The sequence below is a fragment of the Mobula hypostoma genome, chromosome 6, assembly GCF_963921235.1.
Source record: "Mobula hypostoma chromosome 6, sMobHyp1.1, whole genome shotgun sequence".
Classification (NCBI taxonomy): domain Eukaryota; kingdom Metazoa; phylum Chordata; class Chondrichthyes; order Myliobatiformes; family Myliobatidae; genus Mobula; species Mobula hypostoma.
The window spans coordinates 140,237,552-140,254,709 of record NC_086102.1 but is presented as its reverse complement, the minus strand read 5'-3'; the positions used below and the strand labels follow the sequence as shown (position 1 = coordinate 140,254,709).

Sequence of the window (17,158 nt, the reverse complement as noted above, 5' to 3'; positions counted from 1 at the left end):
TCAACAAGATTTTGAGATGGTTTACCAAATTCTGATTAGTCAAATGAGAAATGCATAGCACGCTTCAAAGCTATGGAACTGATTTTCAGGAGGATGCCCCTATACAAAGGGAAGTGATGAGGATAAAATAGAAGTCAAAATTTCAGGGTCTGAGATATTGGAGGTGGATGCTATAAGAAAAAGTTTCACACACCTGAATGCCATTACTACTGCTGAACGAAGTTTGGGGAAGGGTCAGAATTAGTCTCTGCATCTTGATTGAAGAGGAAGAACTGAGAACTCCTTGTGTTCACAGGTCCTTCACAGATGAGACTGAATGCACCTTTTGTGTTTGCCAAACTAAGGAGCACTGAGTGTGCCAATCAAGATACGTCACATGCAGTAAGGCATGATGTCATGTCACTGCCAAATGTCAAAAAAATGTCAGGTGGATTTTTTAAAATGGAAAATAATCCAGTTTCAAAGTTTTGTTCATTATATCTGTAATCTAACATAGATTACTTATCCCTTTGAGCCAACACATTTCCAAAGCTTTTAAAATATCTGATCTAATGCAGCCTACTTACTCTCAGTAAGTGTACTTTATTAGGTACACTTTTACACCTGCTCATTAATACAAATATCTACTCAGCCAATCAAGTGGCAGTAAATCAATGCATAAAAGCATGCAAACATGGTCAAGAGGTTCAATCGTTGTTCAGACCAAACATCAGAATAGGGAAGAAATGTGATCTAAGTGACTTTGTCCGTAGAATGATTGTTGCTGCCAGATGGGGTGGTTTGAGTATCCCAGCAACTGCTGATTTCCTAGGATTTTCAAGTAGAACAGTCTCTAGAGTTTACAGACGATGATGTGAAGAAACAAAAAAAAGTCCAGTAAGTGGCAGTTCTGTCGGCAAAAACACTTTGTTAATGAGAAAAGTCAGAGAAGAATGACCAGACTGATTCAAGCTGATGGGAATATCTCAGGTAACCACATGTTACAACAGTGGTGTGAAGAAGAGCATCTCTGAATGCACAACATATCTAACCTGGAAGTGAATGAGCTGCAGCAGCAGGAAACCACAATCATGCACTCAATGACAATTTTATTCAGTACAGGAGGTACCTACGAAAGTGGCCACTGAGTGTATATTCATTCACTTATCTTGTGGTGGGGGTAGTCATCCCTTTTATTGAGGTACTGACATGGTAGGAAAGTTTCCACCAGCATCAGCTGAGCACTGTGGTCTCTGTTAAAAGACCATCCTTGAGAAAGGAACATGGCTCAGTGCAACACAAATATATCACAATGACTATCTGTCCTGTGTGGCTTACTGTGTTAATATTCTGATCTAGAATCAAGCTGCTGTTGTTGACAACCATGTCAGAGAAGTGTAGATTTTATTTTGCTAATTTCATTCAAGGAAAGGACTCCCACTTCATTACACTAGATGAATGGACCCATTTGGACCTTTAAGAATTTATTGTATATATCAAAAATAGGCAGAACGCATCGTGTGACTTTTTCTGAGTTGGAAGCTAACATATGTAAAATCATTGTGTTATTGCTTGTGCTAAATTAGTAGAATGTCATCTGAGCTCCTTAACTAATCATCTGTTATGATTCCCATAGAATGCTATGGGAAACAAGGGAGGAAATTGCTGGAGCTCCAGCTGAGGTATTTGCATCTTTATTAGTGACAAAAGTACCAGAAGACTGGGGGATCGCTGCTGTAATTCACTTATTTAAAAAGGGCAGCAGGGATAAGCCAGGTAACTACAAACTGGTGAACCTAATTTCAATTTGATTCCATCAGTGAATGGAATAACAAACAAGGAAGCAGTTTTCCAGGATTGTCCTTGCAACAAAGAACTAAGCAAGGGAGATGAAGCTGAGTACAAGGCTACGGTAGGAAACTTTGTCACATGGTGTGAGCAGAATTATCTGCAGCTTAACGTGAAAAAGACTAAGGAGCTGGTGGTAGACCTGAGGAGAGCTAAGGTAGCGGTGACCCCTGTTTCCATCCAGGGGGTCAGTGTGGACATGATGGAGGATTACAAATACCTGGGGATACGAATTGACAATAAACTGGACTGGTCAAAGAACACTGAGGCTGTCTACAAGAAGGGTCAGAGCCGTCTCTATTTCCCGAGGAGACTGAGGTCCTTTAACATCTGCCGGACAATGCTGAGGGTGTTCTACGAGTCTGTGGTGGCCAGTGCGATCATGTTTGCTGTTGTGTGCTGGGGCAGCAGGCTGAGGGTAGCAGACACCAACAGAATCAACAAACTCATTCGTAAGGCCAGTGATGTTGTGGGGATGGAACTGGACTCTCTGACGGTGGTGTCTGAAAAGAGGATGCTGTCCAAGTTGCATGCCATCTTGGAAAATGTCTCCCATCCACTACATAATGTACTGGTTGGGCACAGGAGTACATACAGCCAGAGACTCATTCCACCGAGATACAACACAGAGCATCATAGGAAGTCATTCCTGCCTGTGGCCATCAAACTTTACAACTTCTCCCTTGGAGGGTCAGACACCCTGAGCCAATAGGCTGGTCCTGGACTTATTTCATAATTTACTGGCATAATTTACATATTACTATTTAACTATTTATGGTTTTATTACTATTTAATTATTTATGGTGCAACTGTAACAAAAACCCATTTCCCCCGGGATCAGTAAAGTATGACCATGACTAGGATTGTCTTTGCAACAAAGAACTAAGCAATTTATTCTTCTTACTAAACCACAATTTGAGTAGAAACAACTAAACAGTGAGTAAGAATGAGAACTGAGCCTTTTGTTTTGAAATTTGTTGTTGACCCAGAAGAGATTCAAGCCACTTGCTATTTCTCTTCTAAAAATGCAGCTGATTCCAGATGCATCAGCACAGATCCAAAGATCAAAATGAGCTCTTTATATGCAATGCCCATTGTTGCTGGAAACAGAGCCTTTGGAAATGCAAAGCATCCCTCTTCAGATTTAATGTGTAGCCACTAAACTGCATTTCATATCTCCAAAGATGGACACTGTACCGCACTTTCAGTGCACTAAACCTTAGCAGCAGCTGAAGCCGCTTTATCTTCCAACTCTGACAGTTCAGTCTGTGGTGGTGGTGAGACTCTGCCTGCTTTGCCCCTGTTCTTCCAATTCCTTCAGCTGCCTCTCCAAGTTGCAATTTGAGCTGGCAGTTATATACACCTACCGGAACATAATGTGCTAATTTACTCCCTCTTTCTGCCTAAGGCAGCAACACATTTGATAGAGGCAGATGCAAAAAGGAATGTAAAGCAGGAATATCAGCTAAACCAGCAGGAAAAATCTGTTTTTTCTTCATTTTTTGCTGCATTTCTCACTTGCCAACACAGATGCTAAAATGGAGTATTTATTTATTCTTTTCCAAGGTACAGGTTCCCAATAGCCCTCTCTAACTTCATATGTGTCAGCTTTGTTCATCAACTTTAGTAATGTTTCAGGAGTACTGTACGAGGGGTGATTGATAAGCTTGTGGTCTAAGGTAGAAGGAGTCAATTTTAGAAAACCTAGCACATTTATTTTTCAACATAGTCCCCTCCTACATTTACACACTTAGTCCAGTGGTCATGGAGCATACGGATCTTGGACCTCCAGAAAGTGTCCACAGCAGGGGTGATTGATAGGTTCATGGCCCAAGGTAGAAGGAGATGAGCTATTCAACTGTCTTTACATGCACATGCAGTTCAACTCTTTGAGTGATTATGCAGGAAGTTTAAAGTTAATAACTCATCAGGGGTGATTGATAAGTTTGTGGCCTCAGGTAGAAGGAGATGAGTAATCATCAGGTTGAAGTTAACCCTGCATATCACATGCCATCCTGACTTGGTTATACATCCAATATCATCCCTTAATAACGAGATTTTAAGAACTTCCATCATTACAAATGCTACCTGCTCAAGATTTCCCATTAGGTATTTCATGAAAACATTACTCCCCATTTTAAGCACGGGATCATGCCTCTAGTGCAGGCCTTGTCCAGTAAGAGCTGTGCCATCAAAAGGCAAGTTTCCCCCAGTGGAAAAGCAATGAGATCAAGAATAACAACTATTACCATCCCTGTTTATCCTACAACCTTAGTATAACAAAGCCATCCCAAGACACTTCACAAGAGCATTAAACTAATATGCAGCAAGCCAATTCTGGCACACAAGGAAAAGTAAATTGTAGACAAATAAATGAGTTACTTGCTGAGACAAACTTTAATGAAATCAGTCAACTCCAGGGAATTGTGTAATGTGTAGACTGAAAGCAGAGTAAAACATTTTCTGAAGGTGAAGGCGAAACATCAATGGCGTGTTCCGGCTGTGCTCTGCTTTTGTTTGGGGCCACTTCACTGACATATATTCAAAGAGGGATGCACAATGCTATGAAGCAATTTGCCTTGTCTCTGATGCAGAACCTTTAAGCTTGGGAATAATCTATGACAAAATTAATTGTCACCTGGAAAATAAACGGGGGATGTGAGTGGCAACCAGCATAGGTTTCTTGAAGAAAATCATGTTTAACCAGCAAAATTAATTTACTGATGTAACTGAAGTACTGCTGCCAATGTGTATATAAACTTTGTAAAAACAATATTGAATTATTGTCAGTAGAATTGGAGTTCATTAAAAGGGACAATAGGGATAATGATAGTGACATAAAGTATAACATGGAGGCACACAACTAAATGACAGATTGGCTGATTATAGCAAAATTGCCTTTCCTAGCAGCCTACTAATATTTTGATTTCTGCTATAATGCATTTTTTGTTGCTTTGTCTTGGCAAGGGTGAAATGTAACATTTTAGTACGGTGATAAATAAGAGAGAATCTGCAGATGCTGGAAATCCAAGCTGCACACACAAAATGCTGGAGGAACTCAGCAGGCCAGGCAGCATCCATGTAAAACATTACAGTCGACGTTTCGGGCTGAAATCCTTCAGCAGACCCTTTAGTATGGTGTGCACTTCTAAGGCAGTCCATCAGCACTGAGGGCAATTCTGAGCTGGCCTATGAATCTGATAAAGGTGCTGAAAACTTCTGCCAGATACTTCTATGAGCTATCCAACAATGGAGTCAAGGCGCTAAATGCTATCCTGAATGTTCCTTTTTCCATTTTGAACGAAAATGGGCTAGAGATTCCCACTAATCAGTGTTATTGTGTCCAGTGCTCCCAAAGCGACCTTCTCAACAAGGGACAAACATGAGGAAATCTGCAGATGCTGGAATTTCAAGCAACACACAGACGAAGACTCTTAGCCCAAAACGTCGACTGTACCTCTTCCTAGAGATGCTGCCTGGCCTGCTGCGTTCACCATTCTCTACATGGGGGACCACTTCATCGAGCACCTCTGCTTCATCCGCCAAAAGCGGAACTTCCCAGTGGCGAAACATTTTCATTCCCATTCCTGTTTCTGTTCCTATATGTCGGTCCAAAGCCTCCTTTCATGCCAAGATGAGACTACCCTCAGAGTGGAGGAGCAACACCTTATATTCCATCTGGGTAGCCTCCAACCTGATGGTATGAATATCCTTCCAGTAAAAATATTTCCATCTCCCTCCCCTCTTCTTCTATTCCTCACTCTGGCCTCTTCTCACCTACCTATCACCTTCCCCTGGGTCCCCTCTTCCTTCCCTTTCTCCTATAGTCCACTCTACTCTCCTATCAGAATCCTTCTCCAGCCTTTTATCTTTCCAATCCACCTATCGTCATCTAGCTATCCTCCTTCCCCTCCTCCCACCATTATATTCTGGCATCTTCCCTTTCTTTTTCAGTCCTGAAGCAGGGTCTTGGCTTGAAGCGTCAACTGTTTATTTATTTCCATAGATGCCGTCTGACCTGCAAAGTTCCTCCAGAATTTTGTGTGTGTTACTTTGGATTTCCAGCGTCTGCAGACTTTCTTGTGTTTATAATCAGAGTTAATGTTGCGAGGCTTTGAACTGTGTCCTCTGCCTGCATGGAAATGCATTGTTCTGATGGAGCTGAGGGTAGAGCATTTCAGGAGTCTGGTGTTAGACATAGAAATGACATGTCCAGCCCTTTGTGGCCGAGCCAAGTGTAATAATCGGCTTCAATGCTGTAGAATTGGCTGAGGAGAGGATGCTGATGTTAGTTCATATTCTGCTGATTGATTTAGTAATATTTTGTTAGGATAGAATTAGGAGTACTTCTTCAGTGCTTTGGATAATTCACGTCTCAGAAGCAAATAGTAGGGTAAGAATCATTGCTGGCCAACAGGTTTTTATTGAAGTTTGGGTTTTGATCTTCTAACACTAACTTCTTCAGATGGCTCATGGCTCTGCTGGTGCACTGAATGGGCATTTTGTTGCAGACACCTGTCTTTGTTGGAAGCTGGCTTCTGACATATCGAGGTATTTCCAAGTTCAGCAGTATCAGAATCCATTATTGATACCACAAACATGTTGGTGACACAGGCAATATTATTACTCTATCAAGAGCATGTAGTAGGAAAGTTATTGACCAATTAAATCCTGTAGGTTAACAATGTTTTCTCAGGAGGTTTCCTTGGGAAGTGTTACATCATACGGGAAACTAGAGATGGCTTTAAGTGAACAACCCTTTTCTAAAATGCAACGCTGTCAGTTCAGTAATCTGTGGAGTGAGAGCCTGTAACCTGTTGACTCAAAAGCCAGAATACTAGCAACTGAACCTGACCTAAAGTTATGATTCCATGGATATATCAATGCCTTGCCATTACTTGAGTAGGAATCAGCAATTTCAGCACAAGTCCCTAGATATTAAAAAGCATGATGTTGCAGGGAATATGCTTTTGTCATACCGGAATCTGAATTTACATGTTCTGGTTTTTCAATAGTTTTCCAGAACTTAATGACTTGCTAGGCCACTTAATCTGAGTCTGGAGTTATCTATACATTGGAAAGTGTGACAAGGGCAACTTTCTTGAAATAATAGCATGGCTATTACAGCCATCCAGTAGCTTCATTGATGGTAAAATCTTACTCCAGATCTTTGAAAGCCAAATTTATTCAACTTAATTTCATCAGCCATAGTAGAATTTAAACCCAGTATTGATTGTAAACGCATGCTTCTAAATGGTATTCCTAATCTTGTAAACTAACCACCATGTTATCACACTTACCAACTTGTACTAAGGTCCACTATTCCATCGTCCACAGTGGTGACTCATGTGTGAGCAGGGGTAGTAGCATCAGCAGGGTGTTGAGTCATGTAGACATTCACATCTTACTTCCATACACTATCTAGGTATTATTGGTGGTGATGAAGCCCTGAAAATGTGATCCTACCCAGGAAGATAACTCTGGTGTACTAGCCGAGGTCTGTGTCACGTCTTATCTTGATAATTCACACCACGCAGAATCATTAGGGTTCTGTGATGCCTCTTTGTGCTTGTAATTCTTTGCACTGTTAATGTCCAACACCTCCAGTTTATGCTTACTTCTAAATGAATGAATCTTACTTCTCCCTCATGCTCAAAGCAACCAGACTGAAGAGAAATATGGGAGAGGCAAGATTGATGTTGAGAAATATGTTATTCATTTCTGATCCAGTTAATAGCTTTTACTCCCTGGTGCTATTTCAATACTGAAATAGATCTGAAGGAAATATTTGTGATGCTTAATATCCTTGTAATGCATTTTACTTAATATCAAAACAAGCAAGAAAATATATTTTGACATAATACATCTATTTGTTCAAATTTGTGCTATTGCTGTTTAAGAACAAAAGGAAACTGAGTGAAAAAAGCCATTAAGGAACCAAAATAAGCAGAGATGCTGCTCACATTAATGAGGTGGAGGGTCAACATCTTTTCCCTTTTAATAGTTGGGATGATGGAACACCAATAAAGGCACCTTTCAGTTGCTGCATCCATTAATATATGAGCCTTACGGTGTTACATTAAAAGTGTGCCATCTCAATTGAAAATAAACCAGTTCCAGAAAATGTGAATATTTCTGGACTATTATATGTAAGACTAACTTCTTTGGGTCAGAAACAGGTGCAGTGTTGTTGATGGTGTTAACAGGTTTGCTCTGGTTGAAAAGAACACAAAGTAAGTGGAAAGTAAACCAAGTGAGCAAACATGTAATTGAAGCATTGGTCATTTAGACTGAGTCTTATCTTAGTCTCCAGGATTTTACAAGTATTTATATCTAGTGACTAATTTTTGAGGTCAAGTCACTGATACATACATATGTAGATAATGTGGCATCCAGATTACATACAGTTGAACCACCATGTCGGTATTTTGAGGGGGAGAGGAATCAAATAAAATCAAGAGGAAGGTTTGTACCTAATATGCACACATCATCTCAGCAGCACGTTATTTGAAGAATGCTCCTTACATTATAAAATGTAATTCAGGAATAGATTCGTAACACACTAACAAAGTGTTAGGGTATATTTCACTGGGTTTTGACTTGTTCAATGTGAGAATGCTTTGTCTAAACTACATAAATAGTCAGAAAGATATCAATTTACTCACAGGTTTGCTCCAAGAAGGTACCTTGATCCTGTAGTAATGCTGTTTCATGTGGCTGAATTCATGAGTATTCATGTATGATTGAAATGACAATTAAATTTGAATTGAACTGAATTGAACTATGCCACAATTTTAAGAGTGGATCTTAGCTGTAGAGAGTTGTTCTGACTTGATATAATTATATGATGTGATATAATTAAGTTTTGGAATGATACCCATCTCTCTGGTTTCTCTATTCCTTGAAATGTGTGCCCTTGGCATTCTAGGGTTGTCTTTTATGTTGTAAATCTTGTATTTCCCCACTTCAGGGACACAATCCCCTGTTTCTATAACAATATCCTGGTAACTTTTATTGTCTTCGAAGGTCTACTTGAGTTATAGAACATAGAACATAGAATAGTACAGTACGGTACAGGCCCTTCGGCCCACATTGTTGTGCTGACCCTCAAACCCTGCCTCCCATATAACCCCCCACCTTAAATTCCTCCATATACCTGTCTAGTAGTCTCTTAAATTTCACCAGTGTATCTGCCTCCACCACTGACTCAGGCAGTGTATTCCACGCACCAACCATTCTCTGAGTAAAAAACCTTCCTCTAATATCCCCCTTGAACTTCCCACTCCTTACCTTAAAGCCATGTCTTCTTGTATTGAGCAGTGGTGCCCTGGGGAAGAGGCGCTGGCTATCCACTCTATCTATTCCTCTTAATATCTTGTACACCTCTATCATGTCTCCTCTCATCCTCCTTCTCTCCAAAGAGTAAAGCCCTAGCTCCCTTAATCTCTGATCATAATGCATACTCTCTAAACCAGGCAGCATCCTGGTAAATCTCCTCGGTACCCTTTCCAATGCTTCCACATCCTTCCTATAGTGAGGTGACTAGAAATGGACACAATACTCCAAGTAACACACATCAAAGGTGCTGGTGAACGCAGCAGGCCAGGCAGCATCTCTAGGAAGAGGTACAGTCGACGTTTCGGGCCGAAACCCTTCATCAGGACCAACTGAAAGAAGAGCTAGTAAGAGATTTGAAAGTGGGAGGGGGAGGGATGGAGTCAAGAACTGGACAGTTGATTGGCAAAAGGGATATGAGAGGATCATGGGACAGGAGGCCCAGGGAGAAAGAAAAGGGGGAGGGGGGGAAAACCCAGAGGATGCGCAAGGGGTATAGTGAGAGGAACAAAGGGAGAAAAAGGAGAGAGAGAGAAAGAATGTGTGTACTCAGGTATTAAACCAAGAATATTAACACAGGCAACACACATCAAAGTTGCTGGTGAACACAGCAGGCCAGGCAGCATCTCTAGGAAGAGGTACAGTCGACGTTTCAGGCCGAGACCCTTCGTCAGGACTTGAATTTCCAGCATCTGCAGAATTCCTGTTGTTTGCAATATTAACACAGACTAATTTTGGGTTATGAACAATCTTTGGTTCCACTTGCAAAACTATACTAGATTATCACCCTTAAACCAATGACTTATTTGTTGGGTAAAATATATGAACAAATTCCAGCCAAAGTTACAAATTATGCAGATGTTACAAATTATGCAGATGTAGTTTCTTGTAAAAATTTATGTAATGATTGTGCAAATGAATTTGTATGGATTTTTTATTCATTTACAGGATGTGGGGATTGCAGCAGTACCAGAATTTATCACTGCTCCCTAATTGCCTTTGGGAAGTTGGAGGCAAGCCACCCTTTTGAACAATTGGAGTCTTTCAGGTGAAGACACTTTCACAGTCCTGAGGAAATCGACCAGAAATGCCAACGGTCTTCACAGATGCTGTTTGACGTAAGTTTCTCCAGCAGTTTGTATTTGGTCCTCTTTACAAAGTTCAAAGTTTCTTGTGTCTCCCTCATTATTACTGAGTAGGGTTTAAACCCAATGGTAATGAATGGCAAAATATTTTCAGATTAAGATGGCTTATGACTAGGAGGAGAACATGAGGTGGTGGTGTTTCCCTGCACTTGTTGCCCTTGTTCTCGTTGGAGATGGAGTCTGTGTGTGTTTGGGAGGTGCTGTTGGAGTAGACTTGTTGAGGAACTTATGTGAATGGCCCTTTGGGAAATCAGTGCAGTCTGCATCTGACTATTGACTGTGACATAATCTCTCTATTAGCTTCCTCCAGAGAACAGCATTCTGAAGGCAACTGCATGACATTATTTCATTGCCAATATTCACTGTTCCAGGGTCCCACTGACTGAGCTCGCCAAACTGCACAAAATTATGGGTTGTGATTTTCTGTGAAGCATTAGTCAGATGCTAAACAGAAAGGGTGGGGAGGTGGTGTGTATGGGGTGTCCAAGGAGAGGTGGAGCCTTTGGTGAAGGGGCTTGTTGTGTCCCGTCCAGGGCAGCTCACTCACCTTTGGTCCCCACTGGACACTCAGCTCTCATCTGTGGCTCTAAGTTGCTGCTTGCATGTGATAACAGTCACACCCTGGCACACTGCTTTGACAGGTAGGCTAAATCAGATGAGATAGGAACATGCCTGTCCGAGCATGTGAAGTTAGCTCTGACAGACTGGGCTGATTAAATCTACAGTGAGATCCAATGGCCAGGAAGGAGGTACTGCAATGCTCCATGGAGAGCGAAGGCACAGAAGACATCATGGTCATCCACTGCAACCAAGGAAGACCACAGTTTGTGTTGCAGAGCTGAACTTCACACCAATAAGCTCTTCCATTACTTCTGGAGCAACTATGTTGTGAAAATGATGCAGGCTCTCAGCTTGATGCTTGAGCCAGTCACCTTTCTTGTTCGAATAACATATTCTAGCTTAATATTAACATACACGGTTTGTGTCAGTGGCCATCAGAGCAGCTGATTTCCTTCTCTCTTTGCACTGGCCAACTGAGATACTGATGTCAATTGTGACACGTGGATGTCTAATTGGCCGATATCAGAGAACAAAGAATGTCAGAAACTCAACATGTGGCAGTTCTGATCTGCAGTGCTTGTACTTGTATCATATACTTAGTGAGCCAGAAAGAAAAACAATGATAAACAGTCTTCATCACTCTAGCATTGTGTACTTAGACAATTATTTTCATATTATATAAAATATTCACTTCACTTACAGTATTCCTTTAGTTTTACACTAGACTTCTAATTTTGTTCTTTTTTTTTGCTTTCTCTTTCCATTGTCACAAAAATAGCATTTGGTCTGTTTAATAGTGTTATTTTAAATTTTTAGTGTTCCTCACGTCCATCTTTTGACCAAAATCATTCCAAGATGAGAGTTTGGGCAGTAGTTACATCCCATCTCTCCACTGAATTGGCTCATGGGTGCCTTAGAGAGGGACTCATATCTGATTTTCCTTCTTACCCTATGAGTTGGTGCCTAGCCTTAGAGGGTGCCTTCCTCTGACTGGAGATTACAAAACAGAGACACTGCTCTGAGATATGAGGTGTGAGTGGGATAGAATTCATGTTCAGATAAAATATAATAAAATCCATGAGAGATGTGCCACTGCACTGCCTTTTACCATCCAACTTTTGAATATTTATTGGTGGCCAGAAGGAGTCAGTGTTTATAACCATTCCTCAGAACTGCTCCAGTATTAAGTCTGCTTTCAATTAGAAATACAGATGGTCCATTAAATCACTGCACCATAACATTACAGTCAACAGCTGACAACATTATTTACTAAGTGAACCAAACCCAAAAGATACAAACACCTCAGGGAATTACTGTGACCTCAACTGAACATTCATGGCATACCTTTAGAGTCTTATTTTGGAGGTCTTCACCGGATGAGCTCATTTCTTGTGAAATTTCAGTCTTCATTTTCTGCTCATCTTCAGACGAAGGGCCTCTGTCACTTATATTGCAGGCCAACTCATCCAACTTTTTTTTCAGCTTTTCCTCCTCCAGGTCCACATCTGTCAAATCAAGTCCAGAAGCCATGGACCTAGCTGGAGATGACACATGAGGCCTTCCCTTGTTGTCTGGTGACTACAAAATTAATGAAAGATATTTAAAAAGCTAAAGCACAGAAGCAGGCAATTTATTCCAGCTATTCTTTTCATAGAACAGAAGCAACTCATCCATGCTAATCTCATTTGCCCGCATTAGGCCCATATCCCTCTGCTTCTTTCCAATTCCTGTACTGAACTTGTGAAAATGTCTTTTAAACATTGTAGTTGTACTTTCTCTACCACTTCCAGTTAGCCACCATCGTCTGAGTGAAAACTTGCCCCTCAGATCTTTAAATTCTCCCCTTTTATCTTAAACCTATGCCTTCTAGTTTTAGACTCCACCCCCTCCACTCCCCTCATCCCAAACCTAAGAAAAAGACTCTATCTACCCAATCCATGTCCTTCCTAATGCTATAAATCGCTATAAGGTCACTCTTCAATGAAGTCACTCTTGAGTTCTATGTTCCAGTGAGAAAAAAACCATCCTATCCAAATTTCTCTTCCTTATAAGAGAAGCCCCTCATTTCAGATGATATCTCTTTTACACTTTTTCTAATGTTATCGCATCCTTCCTGTGGTGTGGCAATAATTCCAAGTAGGGTCTTTTGTATAAGTCCAATATGACATTCTTATACTCTTATACTCAGCCCTATGAGGGTAAACATGCCTTCTTCACTTCCTTATCTACCTGTGTCGTTATTTTCAGGAACTTATGAACTTGCATTCCCAACGTCGCTCTGTTGTAGCATTAGCTCGCAAAACTGCTGTGGTCCATGCCAATTACCTTATATGTCCTGTTACCCGGCACTAATCTGAGTGGTACACCCCTTGTTACAGACTTCTACCATTCATCAGTTTAACAAAGATTCCCTCCACTTACTATCCTAAACAACCTCTATCTTTCAATTTTCAAAGCTTAATCAATGCAACCCATGGCCTTGACTTGATTTACTTTCTCCAAGTCACTAGACCACCTCAACTAGTTCTCAGGTTGCCACCAGTTTGAAATGTTGGACATTGTCAACATAAGAGGCTGCAGATGCTGGAAACTGGTACAATGAACAATCTATTGGAGATGTTGAGTGGATCTTTATGTTACATATGTGGGAGGAAAGGAATAGTCGATGTTTCGGGTTTAAACTCTCAGGACTGTGAGTGGAGAGGTGAGATGGCTAGTGTAAAGAGGAGAAGGGGAAAGGCTCCCAAGGTGATTGGTGGATGAAGGAGATGTGCTCGGAATCTTTTCCCTCACACCTTTTCCTCCTTATATGGGAAATCTTGCCTCTCCACTCTCAGCCCTGACGAGGGTTTTGATCTGAAACATCAATAATTTCTCCCCCCCCCCACAAATGCTGTTTGGCTCACTGAGTTCTTCCAGTAGATTGCTTGTTGGACATTATCATTTGAACCAACCACATATTAGAAGTTAATTTAGTTTGAGAAGTCTCATTTTCCCTTTTGTTATTGCACCACATTCTATTGATGACAATAGGATTCATCCGTAGAGTTGAAAAGCAGACTAAGTTGTGTTAATATGTAGGATATGCTTTACCATTCTTGGAGTGTTGAGAAATGTTTTGATCTCCATTTCACATGGAGGCATTGCAGAAAGTGCTAAATGGATGTACTAGAATGATACTATAGCTGAAGACAAGTTAAAGAGGTTGTGGTTCTTCTCCTAGAAAAAGATAAGTGATCTATTAAAGGAAAGTTAGATTAAATTGTTCAATAGGAGTGCTGGAAAAATTATTTTCACTTGCAGAAAATAGCAGGACAAAAGGTCAAAATAATAATGTAGTCTATTAGTATATACAAAAGGCACATCAGTAAAAAAGCTCTTTATCATGGGATGACTGAATATGAACCTAAAGGGCTACCTCAAGGTATGGATGTGATGAATAATGTTAGTACTTTTAATGAAAAAGTAGTCAATACGTGAAGGAGAAATTAAAAGAGTATGTATTGATAGGCTTAAGTGATGATATTAGAAAGAGGCTTGTGGTGATCATGAATGTTAGAACAGATCAGATAGTCTGAATGGCTTGTTTCTGTATTGTAGATACTTGCTGATGTTCATTTGTTGTAAAGTCTAACAGAAAGGGAGGACCTTGTGCCTATCACTCATGTTTGCTTTTTAAATGTGCTGTCAAATTTGTCCAACTCATAAATCAGCAGCTCAGTTTCCTCTCACTTTTTCGAAGAGGTAAGTGCCCTAAACAACCAAAACAAGGAAGAAGGTTTCTTTTATCCCAGCATGTAGCTTTCCAGCTGCATTAGCATTACCTTATTAGTTTATTTGAAATCTATGTCTTTCTTTCTGTCTTAATGAAAATTCAATGTCTGTCAATATTCTCAACACTTTACACTTATGGCTGTGAGGCTAAGCACAGCTCCAATGCCATATTTAAGTTTGCTGACGACACGGCAGTCGTTGGCCGAATCAAAGGTGGTGATAAGTCAGCATATATAAAGGCAATTGATAATCTGGCTGAGTGGTGCCACAAGAATGGTGACTTATATGTACTTTGATAATAAATCTACTTTGAACCTTGAACTAAAATGCTGTGAAAGAGAATGATTCAACCCAGTGTGGTGAAGAAAATCTGCAGCAACTAACTCACATGTTACTCAAATAGCTATTAGTTTTCCAGGAGTTTATTTAAAGGATGCAACTAATTAGTTTGATATGGAAATGTGCACGGCATCACATTTTTCACAACAAGTCCCTTCAGTAAACAACTTGGTGTACAATCAAGGGAGCTGTGTGTGCCATTAAGAAGGATTGCAAAACAAATGCCACGTAATGATTTCCTGATCATGAGAGCATGTTGATTTGATCAATTTGCCATTGAGTCATCTTTTTTGCCTTCTGTAAATTTCCTGTTTGATGATGTGGTCTACAGAAAGCAAATGGAACCTACGATCCCAACAAATCACCATGCAGGTTAAAGCGACTCAGGAGGTAATTCCCTCAGGGCATTAAACGTTACCTACACAGACATTAAATTCAGCTTTCAAATTTCCATGATCATTTAAAAAAGCCTTCTGCAAGACCCTTGGATGCCAAAGACTAGCAATGTTGCATTTGCTCTGATTATGTCAACAGACATTTGAGATGCATCCTCATTCATAGTCAACCACCAAATAGGAAAGTGATGGACACTCCTCCTTCAATCCCACTTCTCTCCCTCTTAAGCAAATGACAATGTGAAGAACATTCACATCAACAAAAACAAACTAACTGGGAAATACAAAGTAGTCCCCATCTCCCTGGAAACACTGCTGCCTTTGCAATGATAGAGGTACTTCCACTACACTTGGTATTATTACCTGGGAATATATTGAGAGCCCTTATCTGCATACCACCGCTAACTTCATAAAAATGTTTCAATGTGCTCCACAGGAATGTTAATGTGCAAAATAGGTATTGGGGGGGATGTCAGGCGTAAGTTTTTTACACGGAGACTGGTGGGTACGTGGAATGCACGGCTGGCGACAGTGGTGGAAGTGGATACAATAGGGTCTTTTAGGAGACTCTTAGATAGGTACATGGAGTTTAGGAAAATACAGGGCTATGTGGTAGGGTGATTCTAGTCAAGTTTTTAGTGTAGGCACAACATGGTGTAGGTACAATATGGTCAGCACAACATTGTGGGCTGAAGGGCCTGTAATGTGCTGTAGATTTCTATGTTCTATGTTTTAAAATTGATATTTAAGCAGCTGTCAGGCAAAATGAAGGACATCTTAATGGAGGAGCTTGTAAGGAGAGCTTGACCCGTTTATGATGGTACTTCAGAGCTAAGGACCTTGTCAATTGTGGACACAACTATCAGTAATGGAGAAATTAAAATCAGAGATATGTGGGAAGTCTCAATTGGAGGAAAATAGATATTTCAAAAGTGCGCAGGAGGCAGTTGAAACAGGGAGGGATGAATACTTGAGCCCAGCCTTGGCAAAGGGCGTGCTGGGTAGCACGTTTTAACTTTGAAAACCTGATCTGTTGTGCTGAAAGCTGGGACTCAATTGTAGTTTAACCTGTTGGAGTGAAAGGTCATTGGTGTCCCATATCTGCGCCATTCCACTGCACTGTAATGGCTGCATTTAATGTTAGAAGCACCTGCTGATGGTTCAAGAATTAATATCCTACCAGAATAAGTTGCTTTGTTCATAATGATGAGGTAGTAAATTGTATTAGACATTTGCTTTACAGGAGAAGCCAGACTGGTAGTAGCTGGTTGCCTCTCTGACCGGAGGCCTCTGACAAATAGTATGCCACAGGGATTGGTGCTGGGTCCTTTGTCATTTATCAGCTATATCAATGATCTGGGTGATAATGTAGTAAACTGGATCAGCAAATTTGCGGATGACACCAAAATTGGAGGTGTAGAGGACAGTGAGGAAGACTGTCAAAGCTTACAGTGGGATCTGGACCAGCTGGAAAAATAAGCTGATAAATGGCAGGTGGAATTTAATGGAGACAAGTGTGAGGTGTTGCACTTAAGAGAGGACAAACCAGCATAGGACTTACCCAGTGAATGGTAGAGTACTGTAGAGAACTTAAATCCCTTCTACATTTTCAGAGAGTGATTCTGGTAAAAAGGGCAACTGGCGAGGACATTATCTTTTAAGGGGCTTCCTACAGAAACTTAAACCGGTTACTTAAAAATGATGTAATATTTGAAAAAATGATTTTCGAAATATTACAGTACAGCCACAAGCTGTTTTATTTGCCTCCTTAGTTATTTCATA

General features: G+C 40.6%; 1 protein-coding gene across 8 annotated transcripts in view; it reads right to left on the bottom strand.

Annotated features, from left to right (window-relative positions):
- LOC134348440 (melanophilin-like) overlaps positions 1 to 17,158 on the bottom strand; it is a 202,450-nt gene that overhangs the window by 11,551 nt on the left and 173,741 nt on the right. For all 8 annotated transcript variants that reach the window (XM_063051815.1, XM_063051817.1, XM_063051813.1 and 5 more), the window contains one exon: positions 12,213 to 12,446. In XM_063051815.1, coding sequence (XP_062907885.1) covers positions 12,213 to 12,446 — 234 coding nt within the window. The remainder of the gene's footprint in view (positions 1 to 12,212; positions 12,447 to 17,158) is intronic.